We start from the raw sequence: 22,634 nt of genomic DNA, 5'->3' as shown, positions 1-22,634 counted from the left end.
ATAAAATAAATGGAAATATATACACCGGCAAATATTTAATATAAATACCTTGTGTGTGTGTATAGCTATTGCTTTATCTGATTAATGTTATTTTTATAAGTCCATGATTATAAGTATGCAGTATCATAACTACATCTTTGATGTTTCTAAAAAACCAAACCGTTGGAAAATTGGTTGAAAATTGAGCAAGCTATGGTTATTTAAATAGTAAACCATAATGTTATGAATGAGAGCACTGCCTGTAGCCAGATGGCGGCCAAGTGGCAACGTCGGTCTCCATTGGCCAACAGCGCGGGTGAGTCATCTAGTGACAGGTCTCTACCTGACCGGAGTCACGATGTGTGTGTCCGTCAGGAAACACGCTGTTTACAAGTAGTTCCAGCAAACATCCACTGATAAACTGCGATGTTAACAACCTCGTGATAACCTCATATGTTTTTAACTCAGGATCATACCTGTGTTTAGTCTAGAAAAAGGTAAATGTGTGCATTTTATTATAAAGTTGTGTATATTTACAGACCGTTGCAAAAACTAAGAAGAAAAAACTAAAAGAGCTTTGAAACACAATGAAAGATGTTTGGAGTTTTATTTGAGTTATTCATTTAAACTTTTTGTCTAAGAGATGCTGATTTGAAACCGTTGTTACATACAGTTACAGCATTTCCTGTTTCTGCCGGAGAGAGGGGAGGCCGTCTCAAAGCTTGCTGCTGTATTTACTCCCTCCATCTGACAGGAGGGAGCCTCGTTGAGCTGCGAGTGTGGCTACAGACGGAGGGGTAGGGTCGAGGGAGTGGTTTAGGATTGGGCCACTGTTTCACTTTGGAATCCGGGTCATGTGACTTCAGGATAAATTGTGAAACTTGCAGGTGTGTGTGTGTGTGGTCAGGTAGCTTCCTCCCCCGCCACCCCCCGTCCTTACCTGTCCGGTGAGTCTGCTCCTCACACCGGAGGGACGGTGTCCAACCTGCCGCTGTGCTCCACTGAAACACCTGGGAAACGAGAGGGGACAGCATGAGTCACATCACACCGGAGAGGAGTTTCGATTGAAGTTTTAGACCTTTTTTTATAGATTAAACAGCCCGAAAATGACACAGAGGAGGAAGATGTTTTCCTTCCTGCGGTCAGGTAAGTCAGTTTTATTAAATGTCGCAACACTATTTGCATCCTAAAGCAAACAAAAGGGGAGTTAAAAGTTTAAAGTAATCTGCTAAACCTCTTGTTCCTCGCCATATACAAAAATAAGTTGCTCTCATGTCCTAACACTTCATACAGCAGACATTACCTATTGGGAACCAGAGAAATAGTATGTTTCTGTCCCATAGGACACACATAAGAAAATGACTAAATCATAGTTAAAATAATAGTAAAAACTACAATTAGGAAGTCTGTATTCTAGATTAAAGTCTGGAATAATATAATACATGTTGTGTTGCTGTTACGGTGTACACATTGTGGTTCCAATGAGTTGCAATGGGGAAATGTTGTACTTTAGAATGTGGGTATCTGTATTTCACACTCTCACTTTATTATAGACTTATTATAGGAGCTGAGGTTGAGCTTCCAAAATTGAAAAAAAATACATCTTTGCTTAATGTATGCTATTTTTAAATGAACACATCCAAAATAATATGTTGAAAACTGTAAATGTCAAGTTCACATTTGAGGTACTTGTACTTTATTTGTTTTGGTACTTTCTACTACCCCGCTACATTTTGGAGGGAACTTGTACTTTATTTGTTTTGGTACTTTCTACTACCCCGCTACATTTTGGAGGGAACTTGTACTTTTTACCCCTAAATTATGTCCACTTTCTATTTGACATTTTAAAAAAGTCTGATAAGTTTTGAATCGTTCTTTTCTGTCTAAAGGGGTCACGTTGACCTACTTTTACCTGAGATGACTCTTCTCCTCTCACGTCCCCTGATTTATGTAAAAGGATTTATAGGGTAACAAAGTTCACATTGAGCTCATCGTGCTCAATGGGATCCATCATTTCCTGAGGTGTAATCTAACGTCCCCATACAAATCTCACAGAAAGTCACTGTTCTGCTGAGGTGAGGCTGCATCATACTCAGAAGGCACAGAAAGAAGTACTCAGAGTATTACTGACTTACAAGTAGCATTACTTTATTACAGGAACAGCTTCTGCCTTTAAATTAGGGCTGTGTGATTATGGCAAAAATCATAATCTCGATTATTTTTGGTCAATAATTGATATCACGATTATATTTACTTTTAAAACATCCAAAATGTGAACGGTATGTTTTCAACAGTTGATTACCCTGAACTTTAAGTATAATTCAACTGAAAAACCAATAAAAAGAAAAAATAATAATAATGTTTTTATTTCGATTATGTTGTTTTCATAATCGTTGCAAGCCAACATCGTAATTGCGATTAAAATACGATTAATTGAGCAGCCCTACTTTAAATCTTACTTTAGTAAAAGTATTATCTTCAAAATATAAAGTAAAGTAAAAGTACTCATTATGCAGGAGGATGGTCCATTTTAGATTAATCCATTATATATAGCTAATTTGAAATACATCTTGTACTGCTGCCGGGTAGCTTCATCATTAATAATACATCATATGTTATTATTTAATTATACTTATATTAATAACCTTAGGCTGTTAAATAGTTATATAAGAATTTCACATTATTTTTGTGGAGTAAAAGTACCTACATTTGTATTTATGTACAGTATGTGAGTATACTGTCATGTCATACAAGTGACCCCTTAAAAAACACAAAAAAGTACCTGTTGCAGTGAAATACTTTCCGACAACAACACATGACTGACATTATAACTTTACAATAATGAGGTGATTATTTTTGCACTTCTTTCTCATGGTTTGTCTGTATATGAAGATTTAGTTCCGTGTGCTCTGTGATGAAATAGGTGGTCATTATAATCTCAGTTGAATTACCCGTTTGCCTGCAGTGAGAGACCGTCCTCCGGAGGATATCCACATCTCCTCTCTGCCTCCCAGTGTTCCCACAGACCAGGAGCCAGAGCAGAACGGAGGACGAGGTGAGGATGTTTGCTTGTTGACAACTTGTGTTTTTGTTTTGTTCCTGCACACCAAAGCATCATGCTAATTTTCAGGTTCATGTTTTTATTTTTGCCTCTACTGTCAAATGTCTCCATACTTTATTTCTCTCATACTGCCTGTGCTGCAGCACCTCTGTTCACCCTCTGTCTGAAACCAGAGCCCAGTCTGCTCTGATTGGTTAGCTTAGAGATGTCCCGCCCCTTGGCATCACTTACAATGTGCACGTGCTTTCCAATGGCGTTTACGGCTTTTATGGGATCCGAGTCTTTGCAGACCATTTACAGTCACCAAAACGTATATAACACACTACAGGAAAGGGAAGACCTAAGAAACATAATAGAGCCCCTTCAAGGCAAAATGACTTTCTTGATAGAAATGGTGGTGGTTCACCGCTTTGGTCCTGACTGATATATCTAAAATATCTCAACGACTGCCATTACATTTCAGTATGTGCATATATTCCAAATGAATCCTGAATGAATGATGAATCCTGGTGACCTTAGTGACCCTGTGACCTTACATGTAACACCAGCTGTTAAACGTTTTACCTTGACATCTGCCGGGCAATTAAGTTTTATTTCCAGGAAGCCTGTAATGCATATTTACAACTCAGAGGCAATTTACAGTGTTTTACACGGGACAATAAAAGCAATAGGATGAGTTTTTAAATGCTGTGATCAGCAAACATTAAGACGACCTCGAGGGATAAAGGTGTTTTAGTTGTAGATTTTAGCTCAGATTTGAATACAATCCAATCATACCCGTTCGTCCAGAAGTTAGATGACGTGTAAGTTAATTCTCGTATTATTTAATGATTAAAAGACAGATGTTTAACGTGTTAAACATCACCATGTTAGGGTATTCATTGATGGACTTTGTGCCCACGCTAGCATGGCTGAAGACTCTTCGAATAATTAATTTTAGTTCAGTTTCATTTGAGTTATTTACTGCTTATCGTGTGTGATACTCTGTACATAACTTTGCTATTCACTGGTAGGTACACTTTTGTGGTGAATTTTCTTTACTTGAGTATGAAGTGAAGTACATTAAAAAAACATGAAAAGCTTCACATATGCGTACATTGTGTTTCCATTTCTAACTAAGAATGGGTTTGATTACCTCATCTTTCTCTATCGTCATCTAACCTGAGCTTTACAGGCTCAGTTGTGCATGAATAAAGACTCAGCTGCTCATACAGGATGTTTTCTAGCACCCAAAACACACATCAGAGTTAAAAAAACAAGTGTGACTTTGCTATGCTAATGAACAGAAACTGCCTCTTCACGATGCAGGTGCCGACATCAACTGTGTCAATGTGTTGGAGTCATTTACTGTGGATGTGTGTGTGTGTGTTTACCGCAGTGTATGATGTGTAATTTTTGTTTTCTAAGATATTTCAGCCGGGGACATGGAGGGAGAGAAATCAGTGGTCCAGACGACGCACACACACAGAGGCTCCGCCCCCTCAGTCTTCCTCCAGAAACAGAATAATGAACCGGTTTCTAGTACCTACTTTGAACAAAAGGTCCCTGTTCCCGAGGAGGACAGCGAGGTAAATCAATGCGAAGCGCCAAATGAGAAAACCCCTAATGAAAGGCAAAGCAAAGAAAGACAAATCATTGTGGAGATTTAAAGAATGTTTTTGCTACATTTATAAGCAAGTAATAAAGTATGAACTGTTTGATGTTGTCAGTGTTACAAAGGGGTATAACGTATATTTACTAAAGTACTGGATTCATTACAATTTGGGGTACTTCTGCAACACAATTGCAGTTTTATTCAAGCTTCAGTTACTACTACTATTACAGATGTATATCACACATTTTAATCATTAAGTAATTGGTCATGTTTTATATGTTAAGATACATTTATTTGATATCTTGATGTAATTACAAGCTAACCCCTAGCCATTAAATAGGGCTCCTTAATTACCAGCTGCAACAGTTAAGTGATCAACACAATAAAGCATTAATAATTCAAATCAATATTATCATATACATTTTTCTGCAATGGAATCAATACAGAATCAATACTTCTTGCTTTTATGCTTTTTCTGTGTTTTGATGCTACCACGTTTTTACCTTTACTTAACATTTGTAATGCAGGACTTTTGCCAGTAACATCATATGTCTACCCTGTAATTGTACTACTTTCCTTGAGTTAAGATTAGAGTGCTAACTTTATCTCTCGGTGTCCTGCAGAAGTGCTTCAGTTTCAGGAAGCTTTGGGCCTTCACGGGGCCGGGCTTCCTGATGAGCATCGCCTACCTGGACCCCGGGAACATCGAGTCGGACCTGCAGTCTGGAGCTAAAGCTGGCTTTAAGGTAACCAACATCAAGTTCAGTCCACAGACACTTTGACTCAGTGTGGAGGATTACTGTCCATCAGAAACACTGTCTTTTTTAATCGTTTTCGCTTTTTCAACAGCATACAGTTATTCTATCAGGGCATGTATCAAAAGTAGGCTACACAAATCTTCACTTTACAGAAAAATAGATAGAGTAACAATGTAAATACTGCTTAAATCGTTTTTTTTTAAAAGTGTGAATCCATTAGGAATTTTAGGGAGATAGGAATTTTGATTCTTGCATTAATAAATGTTTCCCTCACCACTAATTTCTATTGTCACACCCAATCACATAAGGTTATCACATTCAGACCAGAAGTGACAAGGTACAAATGTAATGTTGTAAGCCTGGGAGTAATGAGTAATAGCACATTGGGTTATGATTGTGTTTTAAGTTGTCTGTAACTGTGCTGCTGCCGCCTATCTTGGGCCAGGACTCTCGTGGGAAATATTTCTAATCTCAAGGAGACCTATCCTGGAAACATAAAGGTTAGACAGGTAGCTTCCCTCTCACTCTGTTGTTTTAGTTCTGTCAACACTCATATAAAAGATAATGCCATTCACACTTCCTGGTTTGCCCGACATTAGAGAGCCTATCAACACTGCGGGTCAACGTTTAACACCGGTGAACTTTGTCCTGAGGGAGCTGCCAACACATTCCTGAATGCATTAGTGAAAAGAGCTTTTAATAAAGTGAATGAGAGGCGGAGTGAATATTCACAGAGTGACCGAGCCCTCCGCCTGACCCGAGGTCCAAAGTTGGGTCATTCGTCTCCAGTTTCAGTTCACTTTAAGCTGCTGCAAAATACTGACCAAAAACTCCCCTTTTGTCTTTCTTAAATGCTTAATGTCCCAACATTATTCGGATAAAATGCACAGAAACTATTTTGGATGATTTAATTCACCAAAAGTGTTTAAGACTTAACAAAAACAACTTTAACCGACAATATCCTGTGTTTTAAGTAGGTATATAAGTATTATATTGATGTTTTATCAGGATGATGCAACAATAAAACGCCACTTCCTTTGCCGTGTTGAGACTTCAGGAGCGTGTTGCAGAAGGGGAAGTGGATGCAGATGTTATGGCATCAACACAGAGCTTAAAAGATTTAGCCGTTTCTTTAAATGACACATTGCCAAAAGAAATGTACCGTCTTAAATTGTAAATTACCCCATAGAGAGTTTCAAATGTTGAAAAGAATGTGTTAAGAAATTATTGTACAAATTATGAAACATTGAGGTTTTACAAATACTTTTTAAAGTGTGGTTTTGGCGTTTGCAAATTAGGGTTTTCTAGTTTTTGTAGCAACTTAATGACAATAAAGAATCACCTGCAGTGTGCGACATGAACACGTATTTCTTCACATATTTCTTTTTGGCCCGATGTTCAGGTGGCAACAGCTCAACAGCATTGACCATACTTCTATCAAACTTTAGCTATTGTGTTTAAAATGACCAATCACAGGTGGGGAATGGCAGGTATCTGAAATAACAGAAGTGAATGACTGGAAAACAAGAAAAACGTGCTATTCATATAATTCCTTGAATAAATGTTAAATCCAATGTGCTAAACAACTTCCCAAACTTGGCTTTTTTCAGGTTTACAAAGAAGATTTTACATCTACAAACTTATGAATTATTTCTATTGTCATTTCGCAACTTTAATGACTGTTGACTCTGGGTTAAGCTCATGAAGGCGTCAGATTAACAGCTGTCCCCTCCTGTCAGCTCCTCTGGGTGCTGCTGGCGGCCACCATCATCGGCCTGCTGCTGCAGCGGCTCGGCGCTCGACTCGGCGTCGTCACGGGGATGCACCTCGCCGAGGTCTGCAACCGGCAGTACCGCACGGTGAGACATCCGCTGTTTGCATGAGATCTTCAGTGCCTTGCCTTCTCCGAAACCTGATCTGATGCGTAGGAACGATCTTTCTTCGAGGCTCTTAGCAGAAGTAATGTTGGTTTAATGAGAGCCTGAATGAATGACCAGCTTTAGCTCTATTTTCAATCTATACAAACAACATTCATTGCATTTATGTTCTTCCTGTGAGTTATCTTCCCGTTGTCCCCATGGGGTTTCTATGGAGGTTTTTCCTCACCTGCTGCAGGGGTGTAAGGACAGAGGGTGTCATGTGCTATACACTCTGTAAAATACGATTACAGCTATAAATGATAGATAAAAGATACAAAGTCAATAGTATCTAAATATATACATATTACAAAGTATGCAAACAGAATGCTTTGCAATATCTGCAATATTCAGACCTTTGACTGCTTCCATATTGCATTTCCTTCTTTTACAGTAATGTACCGTACTTTTCGGACTATAAAGCGCACCTGCATATAAGCCGCAGCAGCTAAATTGTCCGTCTGTCTTGCTCTCGTTCTGTCTCTCGGTTCCACTTTTACTTTGGCGCGCTACCTGTCTCACTCTTTTCCGGCCTCCAGCTTTTCCTGCTGGAGCCCGCCGCTTAAAGGTGGCGGGCGCGGACCGGTCCTAGAGCCCATAGGGTTAAAGGTGGTTAATTTTACCTGTAAAATCCATAGATTTAGGAGGTTCCCTAGTGGCCGTTAGCTGTACAACAAAAATGGGGGGAAAGTCGCGGCTTATAGTCCGAAAAGTACGGTATATCTGAATTCCCATTATCTGTTTTTTCCATCTAAAAGTAATCCAAAACAAATGCTCACTAACCTGTTGTTAGCTTGAATACTGAAGGTCTGCTGACATTAACACCTCATGTCTCTCTCCTGTGCGTTGTGTCAGGTTCCTCGTATCATCCTGTGGTTGATGGTGGAGATCGCCATCATCGGCTCCGACATGCAGGAAGTGATCGGCTGCGCCATCGCTTTCAACCTCCTCTCCTCCGGCAGGTGACCTGAACACAACTTCTTTATATCCGTCACTGGGTTGGCGCTGGAGAAGTATAGAGATCCTTTAGTTCAAAATACCTTGTAAAAATGCTCTCTGGTGCGAGTGAAAGTTCTAGATTTCAAATGTTAATGCTTGATAAGGTGGGGCAGTAGCACTCTGTCTTTTGAGCTATTAATGGCGTTTCTAACTTAAAACGGCGGTAAAGTCTTGTTTTAAAATGTGAATAACTCCCTTTCTACATGATTTTGTGATTGAAATATTTGCAAATGGAAACCAATAACTTTTAAATTAGAAAATAAAAAATTGTAAAGTTACCAATTATCCTAACTAACCTAACTCAGCTGCTTAAACTTTGGGAGGTTATATTTATAAAAAGAAAAATGCATCGATGTTAACGTATATTTTTAATATGCAAACGTCATCATTTATAAAGTAATTCAAGTTAAAGGTGGGGTAGGTAAGTTTGAGAAACCAGCTCGAGATCGCTAGAATTTGAAAATACACAACCGGAGAAAATCTGCCACTTCCTTACAGAGCCCCTCCTCCAACACACACAAATGCGCACATGACCAATGAGGGCACGAGATAAGTTTGTGCCCCGATGGAAGGCTGACAGGCAGGTAGGCCATCCAATCCGATTGGTTGTACTTTTTACAGTATTACGGCTTCTACAGATGACATTTTTTTATGGATTTTTTGTCAAAGCACTTAAGATATTCATTGCTATCGGGATGTTAAGAGCATTCCATGGAATATAACAAAAAGTGTATCTCGAGCCGGTTTATGAAACGTACCTACCCCACCTTTAAGATAAATCTGGTGAACGTAAAAGTACAATATTTACCTCTGAGATGTAGAGTATTGTATTTTCAACTTTCCAAAAAACGTTACACTACTTAGTAAATTAACTTTGTTACATAACTTCACTGTTTCAAACATGGCTTTAATACTACTTTTTCCCCAATGTGTGTGTTTGTCCACCTTTAGGATCCCGTTGTGGGCAGGCGTTCTCATCACCATCATCGACACCTTCGTCTTCCTCATCTTGGACAAATACGGTTTGTTGTGCTCGTGCGCTCACGGTAAAATATATTGCTAAAACAAGAATGAATTAAAACCTCCTCGTTTCTGTCCGTGCAGGCCTCAGGAAGCTGGAGGCCTTCTTCGGTTTGCTCATCACCGTCATGGCCATCACCTTCGGATATGAGGTAAAAACATTTACATATCTGCAGACAAGACTGAATAAAACAAATTCTTTATCACGCTCCTCCTTTCCCTACATCAACATTTATTTGCCTGTCAGGCAGTTTGTTATATAACATCCAACCTAATAATTCTGCGGCCTTTCACCAATATTGAATGATACAAACCGGCTCAAGAAAAAGTTCTTACTTGCACTGCCAGGCTGTGGCTTATAATATACTTATCCCCTTCATTCAAATCCCCAAAAGTTCAACCACAGATAATAAATGGCAGGGTCAAGGCGCCTACATTTCACATGTGAAAACAAGTAGACGCATAGTGTCAGTACTTATCTTGGGGTTGTAGCTATTTGCCCTCAAAGTTGAAATACGGCACAAACAAACAATAAAATATGATTTTAAGTATAGAAAATAAAAAAGTTGTCTTGCTTTGACTACCCAACTAAGCAATCTAACAAATCTGATATTGTGACAGCCCTGATAATAGATTCAAATTCTCTCTCTTTTTTGTAATCTCTGCTTTTTTCACAGCCAATTTATATTATGTTGCCAATAGTCACATTTAGTTTTGTTGATTGAAGGGATTTAGTTAGTTTTTACTCTGCATGATATATATCTAGTATGTGGTTCTTTGAGGCTGTGAAAATGCTTTAGAATATATATTTCTGTTTTTGGGAATTGAGGAGATCTTTGCTCGTTTTTAAACTGGGCTTACATCAGATCTGAGATGGCTCCGTTAAAGTGTAATCCAGTTTGCCTTTCTGACATTTCTGAGCGACCTCTCTGCTTTCATTCTGTAGTAATATCTGGCCTAATCTTGTGACTCCTTCTCAGTTTAAACTTCTTCCATCATCAAATTAAAAATAACTCAATAAAAATGTGTTTGAAGCTGATGTACTCTCTCTCTCTCTCTCTCTCTCTCTCTCTCTCTCTCTCTCTCTCTCTCTCTCTCTCTCTCTCTCTCTCTCTCTCTCTCTCTCTCTCTCTCTCAGTATGTGACGGTGGGTGCGGATCAGGGCCAGCTGCTGAAGGGGATGTTCGTGCCGAGCTGCGAGGGCTGCGGCCCGGTTCAGATTACTCAGGCCGTCGGCATCGTGGGGGCCGTCATCATGCCTCACAACATATACCTCCACTCTGCTCTGGTCAAGGTGAGATCAAATGCTCGTTAAATCAGGGCAGCTGCAGCTCAGGTGGAGCAGTCGTTCACCAATCGGAAGGTCGCTGGTATAATCTTCTGCAGGCAAAATGTCAAAGTGTCCTTGCGCACATAACTGAACCCCAGGTATCTCTGGAGGGCCAGCGGTGTGTGAGTGTGTGTGAATGTTAATCTTTTCTAACAAGCAGGTGGCACATTGTATGAATCCCTCTGTCCCAAGTGTGTGGGAGAGAAACTCACTCTGGAGGGGATTTTGGCCTTTGCAGACCATTTACATGCACACAAACCTATACAACACACTACTACAGGAAAGGGAACACCCCAAAGAGCTTACTAGGGCCTCGTTAAATAATTCATTCACACAGGGGCAGAAGCTTTAATATAAAATGCCACCTGCTCTGGGAAGCTAACATTCACACACTTTCCATCTACCTCCTGAGCCATAGCTGCCTAACAACAACGTTTAATAGTGTTTGTAAATGTGTGTGTGAATGTTGACATCGGTCACTGACGAGTGCCTTGATTTGTCACGAAGAAAAGTGGTATATTATTTCAGTTAAATCTTCTCCTGTGTAAATCATTAAGTGTCCAAATGTCTTCTCAGTCTCGAGACGTGGATCGGTCGAACAAGAAAGAAGTAAAGGAGGCCAACAAATACTACTTCATAGAGTCGACCGTGGCGCTCTTCATCTCCTTCCTCATCAACGTGTTTGTGGTGGCTGTGTTCGCCGAGGCTTTCTATGAGCGAACAAACGAAGAAGTGGTGAGTATCTCTGCGGCCGCTCTTATAGTGTAGTAAGAGGGAATCTTAAGGGAATATTTGTGTATCTATGTATGTATTGGCTACAGATGTGTGTTTTTTATTTATTTATTCCAGTACAACATCTGCAATCAAACGGGAACTCCTCACTCACATCTCTTCCCTCTGAACAATGACACTCTGGAGGTGAACCTCTACAAAGGGGTGAGTTCAAGTTGGGTTGGTTGATCGTTGTTCATTTAATGAATTTCAATTCCAGCTATTTAGAGTTGTTCATGCGTGATACGTCTTGAAATGGACAAGCTACCCAGCAGATAATGCATATGAAACTAAACTAGCTCCACCTTCACCAGCTGCAACATAATGGTCACGTACATATAGATGCACCAATATTTAAAATACTATTAAAGGTCACCTATCATGCTATTTTTAGGCAATAGCATAGGTCTCGGATATATAGAAAACAAGTGTTTTGCTCAAAATACCAAACGGATCACCCATTCTAGCCACGCCTCCTATCTACGGGCTCAGAACAGTCCCATAACAGAACACAGAAGGATTCACACTTGTATTTCATGACCCGCAAAAGGAGTCACACTTTTTTTCAATGCACACACAAATGTGTTCCGTTTCATATACAAGGTCCAAAATTAATCGATAGCGGGTGTAACTAAAATACAAGATATTATTAATAATATAAAAGATTGTATTTACGTGCATTTTTAAGTGGCGCTGTACTGAGAGTGGCGATTTTATTTTGTAATGATATAATACTTGTAATAATGGTGCGTTCACACCGGATGCGATGCGAATAATCGCTCGAGTTTCACGGCGGCTGTCAGCCGTGTTTACTCGCCTCATTCATCTGAGTCAGCTTCTCCAGCCGTATCTGGCCGTGCAACACTTCTAGTCACATACTGTATGCAGAAGGGTTATTTCAAACAACACATTAAGTTGACGAAACACTTGAGTCAAATGTAATTAAAGTCAGATCCACTCGTGTCTTAGACGGGGCAGTGATATCATAAACCTGTTAATGTACGCGTTCAAACGGAGGATACTGTGGGTGTTTCTCAATGTCGAGGAGGCTTGCTTGGTAGCACATGTACCTCCGAGTGAGTTCCTTCAGAAGCGAAGCAAGAATACCTCCTAGCCTCGGAAAACGAAGAATGGAACGGACTAGCAAGTGTGCAGTGTGCGTCACATGAGAGGCTCCGCCTTACATTTTCCGCCAAAGATTTGGGAAATTGGTCCATGCACAAATAGGGGTGTTGAAAATAATCGTTTCTACGATGCATTGCGATGCGGACGTGGACGATTCGGTCTCGATGCAGTGACGGAAGATAATCGGTTATAGAGTAGTAACGTTGCTTCCTGATTTTCCGGCCGCGGCTTTACTATAACGTTTTTTCTGTCACTTTAATATCAAATCGGTCGGTGACGCAGAGATCAGGGAACAGACGTGACAGCGGCACAGCAACACGGAGCAGTCTGCTTTATCCACCAACACAAGAACACCAGTCCAGAACCCACATCAGAAGGACCCGCTCCGAATCACTCCGTGTCGCTGCGGCACAGGGATTTATGTTTTTCAAAAATAATCGCGTTACAATCATGTCAGGTTTTTGGTGGATTTAATTAAGTCTTGGATTGCAAAGTATGAATGTCCTCTAGGACAGGAGGACAAAAGCTTCCGCGATCACCGTCTCCTCTCCGTTCCTCCAAGCCCCGCCCCCTCCCTGAAAATAATGAGTGACAGGCTGATAGTGACCCGATAGAAACTTTGTTATTCACTTAATCACTGAGATATAATGAAGCTAATTTAATCTCATACATTCATGGGATTTATGTAACAGTAAAACAGAGAATGTAAGTGTGCACCCACATGCAGTATTGTTGTTGTTATATGCTGTTGTAAATACTCCTGTTGTCTGCTGTGTTCAGACTCAAGTCATGTGTGTGATGCCACATTCAGGACATTCAGTGTCCTTTCTTAACAGAAGACCGTTGCTAGAAGCTGCAGCTAGACTGCAGAAGCATTAGCTTTTTGTTTTTGAGGATGGAACAACTTCACACACAGATTTAGGGAGGCTAGACCTATACAATTCATTTATTTTGGTTTATAAATTAATGTCAAGACATTTATGTTATTGATTTCTGAAGCACTTTCTAAATAATAAAAAGAGAGTTCATGTGTATTTACTGCATGTATGCATTGATGAAAAATAAGCCATGTGCAGTAATATAGAAAATTGAGGATGCAACGCATTGGTATGAATCGTGATGCACCGTGATGCACCGGGATATCGAACCGAATCGAATCGTTGACAGGATAATCGTAATCGAATCGTGAGACCAGTGAAGATGCACAGCCCTATGCGCAAAGCATTGTGGCGATTTTAAGACAGCGGAGTCTACACATGTGCAGCCTCGAAATTTCCCTCAACGAAGTACGCTGGCCTCTGTAGAATTACAAGTATCCTGGACATTGGAACAGTCCTTTGGCGGCACTCGAGGACGTAGTATCCTTGAAATAGTGGCTCTGGAGCAGCCTTACTCGAGATTGAGAAACACCCACTGGTGCATCCTCGAAATTTCCTGCAACGAAGGATTCAGTCCTCGGTAGAATTCCAAGGATCCTTTTCATTGGAACAGTCCTTCGGTGGGATTTGATGACGTAGCATCCTTGAAATAGTGGCTCTGGAGGAGCCTTCCTCGACATTGAGAAACACCCTGAGAGTGGAGGTGTCCTGAGATTAGGGCTCCATGGACCTGTCAGCTCCGGACAGCGTAAAATGCGTACATGAAGCGCTACGTCATGAACGCAAGAAATCATACCCTGATGGGGCGCGCTCATGTGATTGGCTTAGAATAGAGGAGACATCTGATTGGCTATAGATAGAAAAAATTACAAGTACGAATCGGGTGACCGTCAGGGGAGTCTCAAAATGCACAGCGATCCGTGCACAGAAAGCGGTTTGTGTTTGCAGGTGCATCGGTTTTACACGGAAAACAAATATGTGAGGATCAAAAAGACATATGTAAAACTTGTTTCTGTATTTGGATTTTATTTACATTTATATGAAATGGAACACATTTGTGTGTGTGCATTGAAAAACACAAGTGTGGATCCGGAAATGCAAGTGTGAATCCTTCTGTGTGCATGTGTGTATTATGGGACTGTTCTGAGCCCATACATATCCCTCTATTTCTCTTCCTGTTACACAAGTGCTGATTCTGGGTATAAACAGGTCTCTCTTGAGAATGAGACCCTGTGTCTTAATAAGATTTTCACCTGTATAAATTAAAAAACGTAACTGAAAAAAATTAAAATAAAATGGGGCGGAGCTTATGCCGGCTCATGCGGGACCTGGCAGATACTGTCTAAAGTGCTGCAGTGATGAAACGCAAGGATTATTAGATCAAGGATTCTCTCTGAAACAGTCTGGAGCTCAAAGGCTTTCTCTCTAGCCGGTTATACCACAAGCTGAGTTCCTTTTTTACTTCCTGCTTCTTCACACACATGCTCTCGAGTACAGGTTAGCTCTGAGTGTTAGCGATGCTAATGTAAACACCGACCATATTATGTCCAAAACAGTTTGGCATTGTTTCTGATAGTGCTGTGTGTCCGCCGCTGAAAAGAGAGGGTTTTATTTTCTGACGCTGCGTGCGTTCCCTGACACACCGGGGACACATGTTTATGTTTAAAAGACATTAAAAAAAAGTGCATTTTGCATGATAGGTCCCCTTTAAATCATATATTACTCTGAAATGAATGAGTTGTTTTACTAGGTAGAGCACCTGCCCAAACTATGAGCTAAAAGGTGCCTAAATGTTGTGGATGACATTATACAGAAATCATGTTCTCCCTCTCTGTGAGACTTGGCTTGTTTTCAGCTCTCTGTTTTTGTGTTTTTCAGGGAGTGGTGCTCGGCTGTTTCTTTGGCCCGGCGGCGCTCTACATCTGGGCCGTGGGAATCCTCGCAGCTGGTCAGAGCTCCACCATGACGGGAACGTACTCCGGACAGTTTGTCATGGAGGTCAGTTAAGGGCAGAGGAATCAGGCGTGCACAAAAACACACACATGTAAGGGGGGGGGGGAACTTTTGGATTTTAGACCATTAACATGCACAAAACCCTATAACACACTACAGGAGGTAAAACCTTCAAAAGCATAGGGCCTCATCACAGAATAGCGATGTACACACTGCTTCAAGCAGTGTTTTCTCTATAAATGTCACTGACTGATGTGTTTTCTGCCTTCAGGGTTTCTTGAACCTGCGCTGGTCGCGTTTCGCTCGGGTGATTTTGACCCGCTCCATCGCCATCACCCCCACCCTGCTGGTGGCCATCTTCCAGGACGTGCAGCACCTGACGGGCATGAACGACTTCCTGAACGTGCTGCAGAGCATGCAGGTAAGAACGGGGGGGGGCTCCCACTGTCCAGTGGGAGCTTCAACATCTGTCCACCTCTCCTGCTTTATCTTTCAAGTATCTTTCCTTTTAGATCATCTTCTGATCTCATAGCACTTTATCTGTGAAGTGCTTTTCAATGATTCTGATCACCGGCAATACACAAAAGAAGGACATCCAATCCAATCCACTTTATTTATATAGCACATATTAAAAACAGAGGGTTTACCGAAGTGCTTCACAGCCACATAACATTATAATAAAATATAATATTACAATAATAGATAAAAGGCACACATAAGAATAGATAAAAGGCACACATAAGAATAGATAAAAGGCACATAAGGGCTATGGACAGACAAATAAAAGCATAGCAATCGATAAAACAGCTCAAACTGACTCGAAAGCGAGGGAAAAGAGGTGGGTCTTCAGGCGGCACTTAAAAGTTTGAAGGGTGGGCGACAATTTGACATGGGGGGGGGGGGGGGGGCAGGTTGTTCCAGAGCCTGGGGGCTACCGCTGAGAAGGCTCGGTCTCCCCTGGTCTTTCTCTTTGTTTTAGGGACGACCAGCAGCAGCTGATCAGCCGACCTCAAAGCCCTTGAGGGGGTGTACACCTGTAGGAGGTCGGAGATGTACCGAGGGACCAGCCCATTAAGCGATTTAAAAACAAACAATAAGATATTAAAATGGACAGGAAGCCAGTGGAGGGAATTAGGGACATTAGTATGATTTAAATGATGCCTGCAAGAAGAGTTTCATACAAGCTACATTTGATTGAATTCAATAACACTCTGTTCAATACTACAGAAAGCCATTGGAGAAGGTAGTGGTAATGGAAGGCAGTTCATTGAATACCAAAATAATTAGATGTTATACAAATTGAGTAAGAAAAATATCTGTTATAAATCTAAAATATAACTATCTTGTGTTTAATTTAATTAATTGTTGCTATTGATGAAGTTATTTGTGACGTTTTGTTTACTATCAGTTCTGTGTTTTTCCCCTCACTTTCCGTCTCCCTCCATGTCTGCTAGATTTTAAATCTGCTATGTTTGAATAATACCTGGCAAGTGTAATTTCATACGTCATGACCACTGCTAATTGTTGTTGTCCGCTTGATGGATATACCCTTATAATACTGCCTTGTTTTAAGACTTTCATCCAGAGATGAGTTAATAAATAAATGCCTTAAGATCTTACCTATAGTACAATCTGACGAGGGACAATTTATTGACCGTTTCTGTAGTTTGAAGTATTTTAAGTTAATATACCCAGCTTTAAGAGATTGGAAAATGATGCTGTTTGATTATCATTCACTCAATAAGTGAATAGAGTAAACACTGTGTACATTAGGTTGTCAATAGTTATCGAAATGTTATTAATAACATTTGAAAAAGTCATGGAAAAGTTAAAAATAACACATTTCCATTCTTCTCTCACAGCTGCCATTCGCGCTCATCCCCATCCTCACTTTCACCAGCCTGCCATCTCTCATGAACGAGTTTGCCAACGGATTGTACGTTCATCCGCATCTCAAACACATCAAATAAAAAGATATTAGTTGCTCATTTAAACACACTTGTTCTCTCTTTCCTGCAGAGTGTATAAGATCGGGGGAGGCCTGGTGATCCTGGTGGTCTGTGCCATCAACACGTACTTCGTGGTGGTCTACGTGACGGAGCTGAACAGCGTGTGGCTGTATGTGCTGGCTGCGTTCCTCTCCATAGCATACCTGACATTTGTGGGATATTTGGTAGGTAACACAAGAGCCGCGGATCTAAGCTGAGCCTTTGAGAAACCTGAAACTGGTTCCAGATATTCCACAGGAAGTAATGTCGGAAAGAATAGTCACGGAAACTGAGAATGGTGTATTAACACAAGTTACAATGCTGTCGATTTGACTTGCTAGTTATTACTATCTAAGTATATTACTGCTATTATTAATGTAACTTATTCTTGAAATGCATTTGGCAAATCTGAAAAGCCCTTCTCACTCCAGGTGGTTTCAAGATGATTGAAATGTTCATGTAAAACTAGACCAGAATGTGTAACGCCATGAAAGTAGTGTTAGTAGTAAACACTGTTATACATCTTATTTTTTCATGGTGAGTGGAATAGAAAATGGACGTACAGCCTAAACCATTAGTCAATTAGTTAAGTTATTTATCCGGAACATTTGGTTCGGCAAAAACTGATTAGGAGAAACTTCAGACCGTGTTCTGACATTTTATGAAACAAACAATTAATTGCGAAAACAAAAAGCTTTTAAGTCTATGATAAGAAAGAATCATTGTGACTTTTAGCACCCCTTATGTGCACATATATAAGATCTTGTGAATGAGCTGGACAAACATATATCTTTTTGTATTATTTATCATTATTGTATATGTTTAATGTAATGCTGTAGCCTCTTTACTGATATTGAATATAAATAGGAAAATAAGGTAAATACAGTTCTAAAGAAAAGGAAATATTGTCGTCTTTTTCTTCTACGTCTTTTCCTTCGTTAACCTTCATCGCTGTATCTTATACTAAATACCTGGTCTCTGTCTGATTGATAGACTGATAATGGTCTGATCATCTGTGTGTGCTGCAGGTGTGGTTGTGTCTGATCGCTCTGGGAGTTTCCTGCCTGGATCCGAGCACGAGGAGAGGGAACGACACGAGGATCCTGATGGAGACGCAGCCGGAGTTTGACTCCTGAATCACATGAGGACTTTATTTAAAAGGTGCAGCCGTGAGCAACCACACTGACATTTGCCTGTTTTCTCTTCCAGAACATGTAGTCTTCTTAAGTGTTTGTTTATTTATAATAGGACTACAGAAATGTATTTTTTATTGGAATACATATTTCATTTAATTTGAGGTATTTGTAGATCTTTAGTCAAATCTCCGTTAATGAGTCTTTAAAGCAATTAAGATTATTTTTGCTAAATGATCAGCTCTAGGTTTGTGAAAGCAGGTTTATTGTAACGGCAGTTAAGATTACAGTTAAATGTAAACCTGATAGTTAAATTAAAACTACTTTGGGGTCGGGGTAAAGCAAGTAACTCAATACCTCACTGTCTCGTATGATATCACTTAGTGGTGTCCCTTAATACCGTTCCCTAAACATCGAAATGAAAGAACAAAATAAAGTGTTTATATGAAGATATGATAAATAAATTGAGAAAAGAGAAAGTAATGCATGAAATAAATCTTGATGTTTTTTTTAAACAATATGTCTTAAGAAAATGTTTAACTGTTCCCTTAAACAAAACATAGCAAACAGCGTCAGACATTAACGTACTTTTTTATTTGATTAGCACAAAGCTCATATTGAAAATCAGTGCAAGAAATTCAAGATGGAAACATGCTAAAGACAGCAAAAATGCTTATTTACATCGATAGTCCTTAGGTAGGTAAAAAAAACAGAAACATATAAAGTGAAAATATAAATAAACACGTACATAATACACAAGTAGGTGGATCACAGTTGTGGGTTTTCCTTAAGCTATTGTTTAAGGTAATTTTACCATACAATATTTAAAAAAAAACATTTCAGAGTTTGTGCAAGTTCAATTAAAGACGTTTTCATTCAGGACTTCCCAGCATTATATAAATTAAGTTCCTGATGATAAAGGTAATTTGAACCCGACCCAGAAAAGCAATAAAAAAATAAGATAAGAACTTTATTGACCCCATTTTGTGAAATGTTTGAATTTCCCAAATAGCTTCCTTCCGCACAATCTACTGTTGCAAAAATTCCACTTTTAGCTTAGATTTATTTTTATGTTTAGCAACACAAGCAGGCACGCATTAAGAGGCTCTTAAAATGTAAAGTGAATTGCCCTCAGAGGCCTTTGTTCGGAAGCAGAAATCAATGTTTTGTAAAATGCAATTTCTCTTTTGGCCACAGGGAGGCAGTGCAGTCCCTCCACAGATCCTGTACATGCCTCCTCACCAGAGCTGAACAACATAACACATTTAATGACACGGTGTGTTACATCACACTTCATGTTGTTATGGCTGCACAGAAACAGCAGGATTCTATCAAAGGAAATCAGATGAATCCAATGAGTGTCAGTGACTGGCTGTAACACTGCTGTACATTCAGATGTGTTTGTGCAACTATTGTGTAACGACAAACAAACACGGCTGGTTTCAGTGTTACTTGAATTCCTGACCTGAAGTGCTTCGACATTTTCAAGCCGAGGAGAGGCGGACGGACGGGTTTTTCTTTGCATTGTGGCGGGGAACTTTTTTTTTTCCTGTAATGGAGGCAGAGTTATGTAAGGGAGTCTTCCCACCGCCCCTCTGTGTTTTTGTTTTTCTCAATGAGCCAAATGTCTCCCTGCCGAGGCCTCACAGCCTGTCCAGTAGGCCCCTTTCCTGGAAACATAGCCTAGCAGAGGCCACTCGGGGGCAGGCCCGCGAGGTGGGAGGAGGGGAGGGGGGGGGGGGCTCTTCCAGCAAATCACATGGTTTCAGCCCCGACAGTCCCAGCCCTACATGAGGCTCAGATGCGGCAAGCACATTTCAACAGCTAGTTGTCATCAACGTGATTGGATGTAGCTATTGCATGGCAGAGTGCATGAGGCTGTAAGTAGACGCCGTGGATCCCCAGGTGTGAAGTGTAGAAATAGAACCACAATGCCTGATGTGTGTGTTTGTGTGTTAAAGGTTAATGTGAGGTTTTGTTCATGTTTGTTGCCATACATCACAGATGTATCCATGCTGTATAAATTGAACAGAATATTTTCTCATTGAGATTAAAAGATTGAAATGATCTATTTTATCAGTATTTTATTTGTCCATTTGCTTATAGTTGTTGACGGTGTTTAGTCGCTGATTTATCTTGCAGAAAGGACATCCTTGCTGCATTCGTTTTAGCAGAAAGCCCCATGTCGTTTTAGTGCTGCAGCTAGCAGCACGGACTGATTTAATGGGTTGCAATTATAAAAAATCATTAAATGCGCTATTGAATTGTAAACAAGCGGGTCCCACACACAATAAACCACAACATGGAAATACAGGACTTGTATATCAGGGTTGTTAATAAATGACTGTATTCATATCTTTTCCTTCCACTCTGCAATCATGATGAATTTCAGGGGTTTGAACGTGCCACACTGGTTTCATTTTTTCTTCCACCTTGGGTTTTCACCTTAACATCAGTTCTCTTAACTGATGAGAGATGGATGTAGCTTTAACTTGTACCTGATGTTTGAAGAAACATGTTTTCACCTTTAACACTCTGCGCAGGGCGTAAACACACCAGCTGACCCCCTTTTCTCCTCTTCTCCTCAGAGGTATGCAACGTTACAAGAAGAAGAGGGCACCAGAAATCAGGCTCAGATAATGCATTTCAAATTGTTTCAGTAAAAAGTGACCACATGACATTTTCCAGCTCTCGGACCATACTTATTTTTGTATATATTTTTACATAGATCTGTCAGTGCTGCCTCAAAATGTCCGACACCAGGAATGCAAACAGCGGGGCCATTGCTGTTTATGTCTTGCATTGTGGCCTCTGTGGCCTGGCAGAGCTTAATGGGCCCATGTGTTTGGAAAGGCTACACTGACTATTTCAACTCTACTTATTCCTTTATTTACAACTTTATTTAAGTGTTTCTTTGTGTTTTCATGACCTAAATGTCTTATTGATGAATGCTTTATGATCTGCGGTTGCTAAACTCCTCATCAGTTGCTCAGGTGGAGAAAGTACTTGGATCCTTTACTTCAGGAACAGTAGAAATGGGCCTAAAATACTCCATTCCAATTTAAAATCCAGAATACAAGATATTACTTTAGTAAGTAAATGAAAGAAATTGTATCAGCTAAATGAATGTGACGTATCAAAAGTAGATTAATATATTACTGTCGAATATTATATCATGTTTTTATCCCTAACAAATGCATGTCAAAACATTTTAATATTGTAGTTTATTAATGTGGAGCTTATTTAAGATGATCATAATTGTGTAACAGTATTGCATCCTATAATATCAGCCATGCTCATATTATAAAATGCAGTGCAATACTACAAATATAGGATTATTTATGTGCAAAGAGTAACTGTATTTATGTACAAATGTAACTACTATTTTGAGTGAAATACATGAAGTGTAGTAAAAAGTACAATATTTACCTCTGAAATGTAGTGGAGTAGAAATATATAAAGTAGCATAAATGGACAAATAAAGCACCATAATGTCAAAATAATACTAAAGTATGGGACTTGAGTAAATGTACTTGGTTACATTCCACCAATGCTCACAATGCATCAGGTTTAATCAGGTTTTAGAGGATAAGGAGGCGCTGCGTGCTGTAAATAAAAAAGTATCCGGGGACCAACTGGTCGACCACATTGCCAAACACGATGTCAAACCCACTTCCATTATTTGAACACGGTAAAACAAATGTGTTTTAAGTTTTCTCACCGTTCAGGGAATCACTTTACCAAAAAAAGTGAAAAGTCATTCCAGCTGATTACAACTTATTTTCATAAATAAACAGCAATAAAGTATTCTTTTTTTTATTAACAACAGCGTTGTGTGAGACTTGTTTGCATTTTAACATGATGCAACTATTGTGTAATGTGTATGTTCCTTAGGTCTGTTGTTGCACTTGAGAGTGATTGACACAAGGCAGTGGATCCTAGAGAAAAACTCCTTCAGCAGTTTTCAGACAAAAACTTTCATTTTTTTTTCTTTTTTCTAATACTTACAAATAAGCTCCTGCCTTCTATCTAAAACATATTTGTCAGTGATCTTAACCAGGCAAAACTGTGCCAGTAAAAGGAAGGAGTCTGGGTCAGTGGTTTCACTCTGCCCTCTGTTACCCCCACA

At 39.9% G+C, this 22,634-nt stretch overlaps 1 protein-coding gene across 3 annotated transcripts; it reads left to right on the top strand.

Moving 5' to 3' along the window:
• Window positions 1–693: 693 nt before the first annotated feature.
• Window positions 694–22,342, top strand: LOC117449546 (natural resistance-associated macrophage protein 2-like). Of its 3 annotated transcripts, XR_004552491.2 has the most exons (18): window positions 694–1,125; window positions 2,945–3,034; window positions 4,448–4,608; window positions 5,258–5,380; window positions 7,132–7,251; window positions 8,164–8,270; window positions 9,259–9,329; window positions 9,412–9,479; window positions 10,466–10,621; window positions 11,234–11,392; window positions 11,507–11,593; window positions 15,310–15,429; window positions 15,656–15,805; window positions 17,247–17,320; window positions 17,404–17,557; window positions 18,401–18,533; window positions 19,703–19,781; window positions 21,094–22,342. XR_004552491.2 is itself a non-coding variant. In XM_034087295.2 (17 exons), exons 1-16 carry the CDS (start codon window positions 1,086–1,088, stop codon window positions 18,506–18,508), a joined length of 1,788 nt encoding a protein of 595 aa, XP_033943186.1. In that variant the 5' UTR covers window positions 694–1,085; the 3' UTR covers window positions 18,509–18,533; window positions 21,094–22,342. The 3 variants fall into 3 exon arrangements, 2 of the variants coding, with proteins under 2 accessions (XP_033943186.1, XP_033943185.1); XM_034087295.2 differs by lacking the exon at window positions 19,703–19,781; XM_034087294.2 differs by lacking the exon at window positions 21,094–22,342 and having other exon boundaries at window positions 19,703–20,572.
• The last annotated feature ends 292 nt before the right edge of the window (window positions 22,343–22,634 follow it).

This window comes from Pseudochaenichthys georgianus, chromosome 7 (assembly GCF_902827115.2).
Source record: "Pseudochaenichthys georgianus chromosome 7, fPseGeo1.2, whole genome shotgun sequence".
Classification (NCBI taxonomy): domain Eukaryota; kingdom Metazoa; phylum Chordata; class Actinopteri; order Perciformes; family Channichthyidae; genus Pseudochaenichthys; species Pseudochaenichthys georgianus.
Note: the sequence above shows the minus strand (reverse complement) of the source record. Positions and strands in the feature narration are given on the sequence as shown.

Coding starts and splice junctions, on each gene's coding strand:
- LOC117449546 (XM_034087295.2), top strand. CDS start 1,086: ATGACACAGAGGAGGAAGATGTTTTCCTTCCTGCGGTCAG. Junction 8,271..9,258: donor AACCTCCTCTCCTCCGGCAG/GTGACCTGAACA, acceptor GTCCACCTTTAG/GATCCCGTTGTGGGCAGGCG. Junction 17,558..18,400: donor TGACATTTGTGGGATATTTG/GTAGGTAACACA, acceptor TGTGTGCTGCAG/GTGTGGTTGTGTCTGATCGC.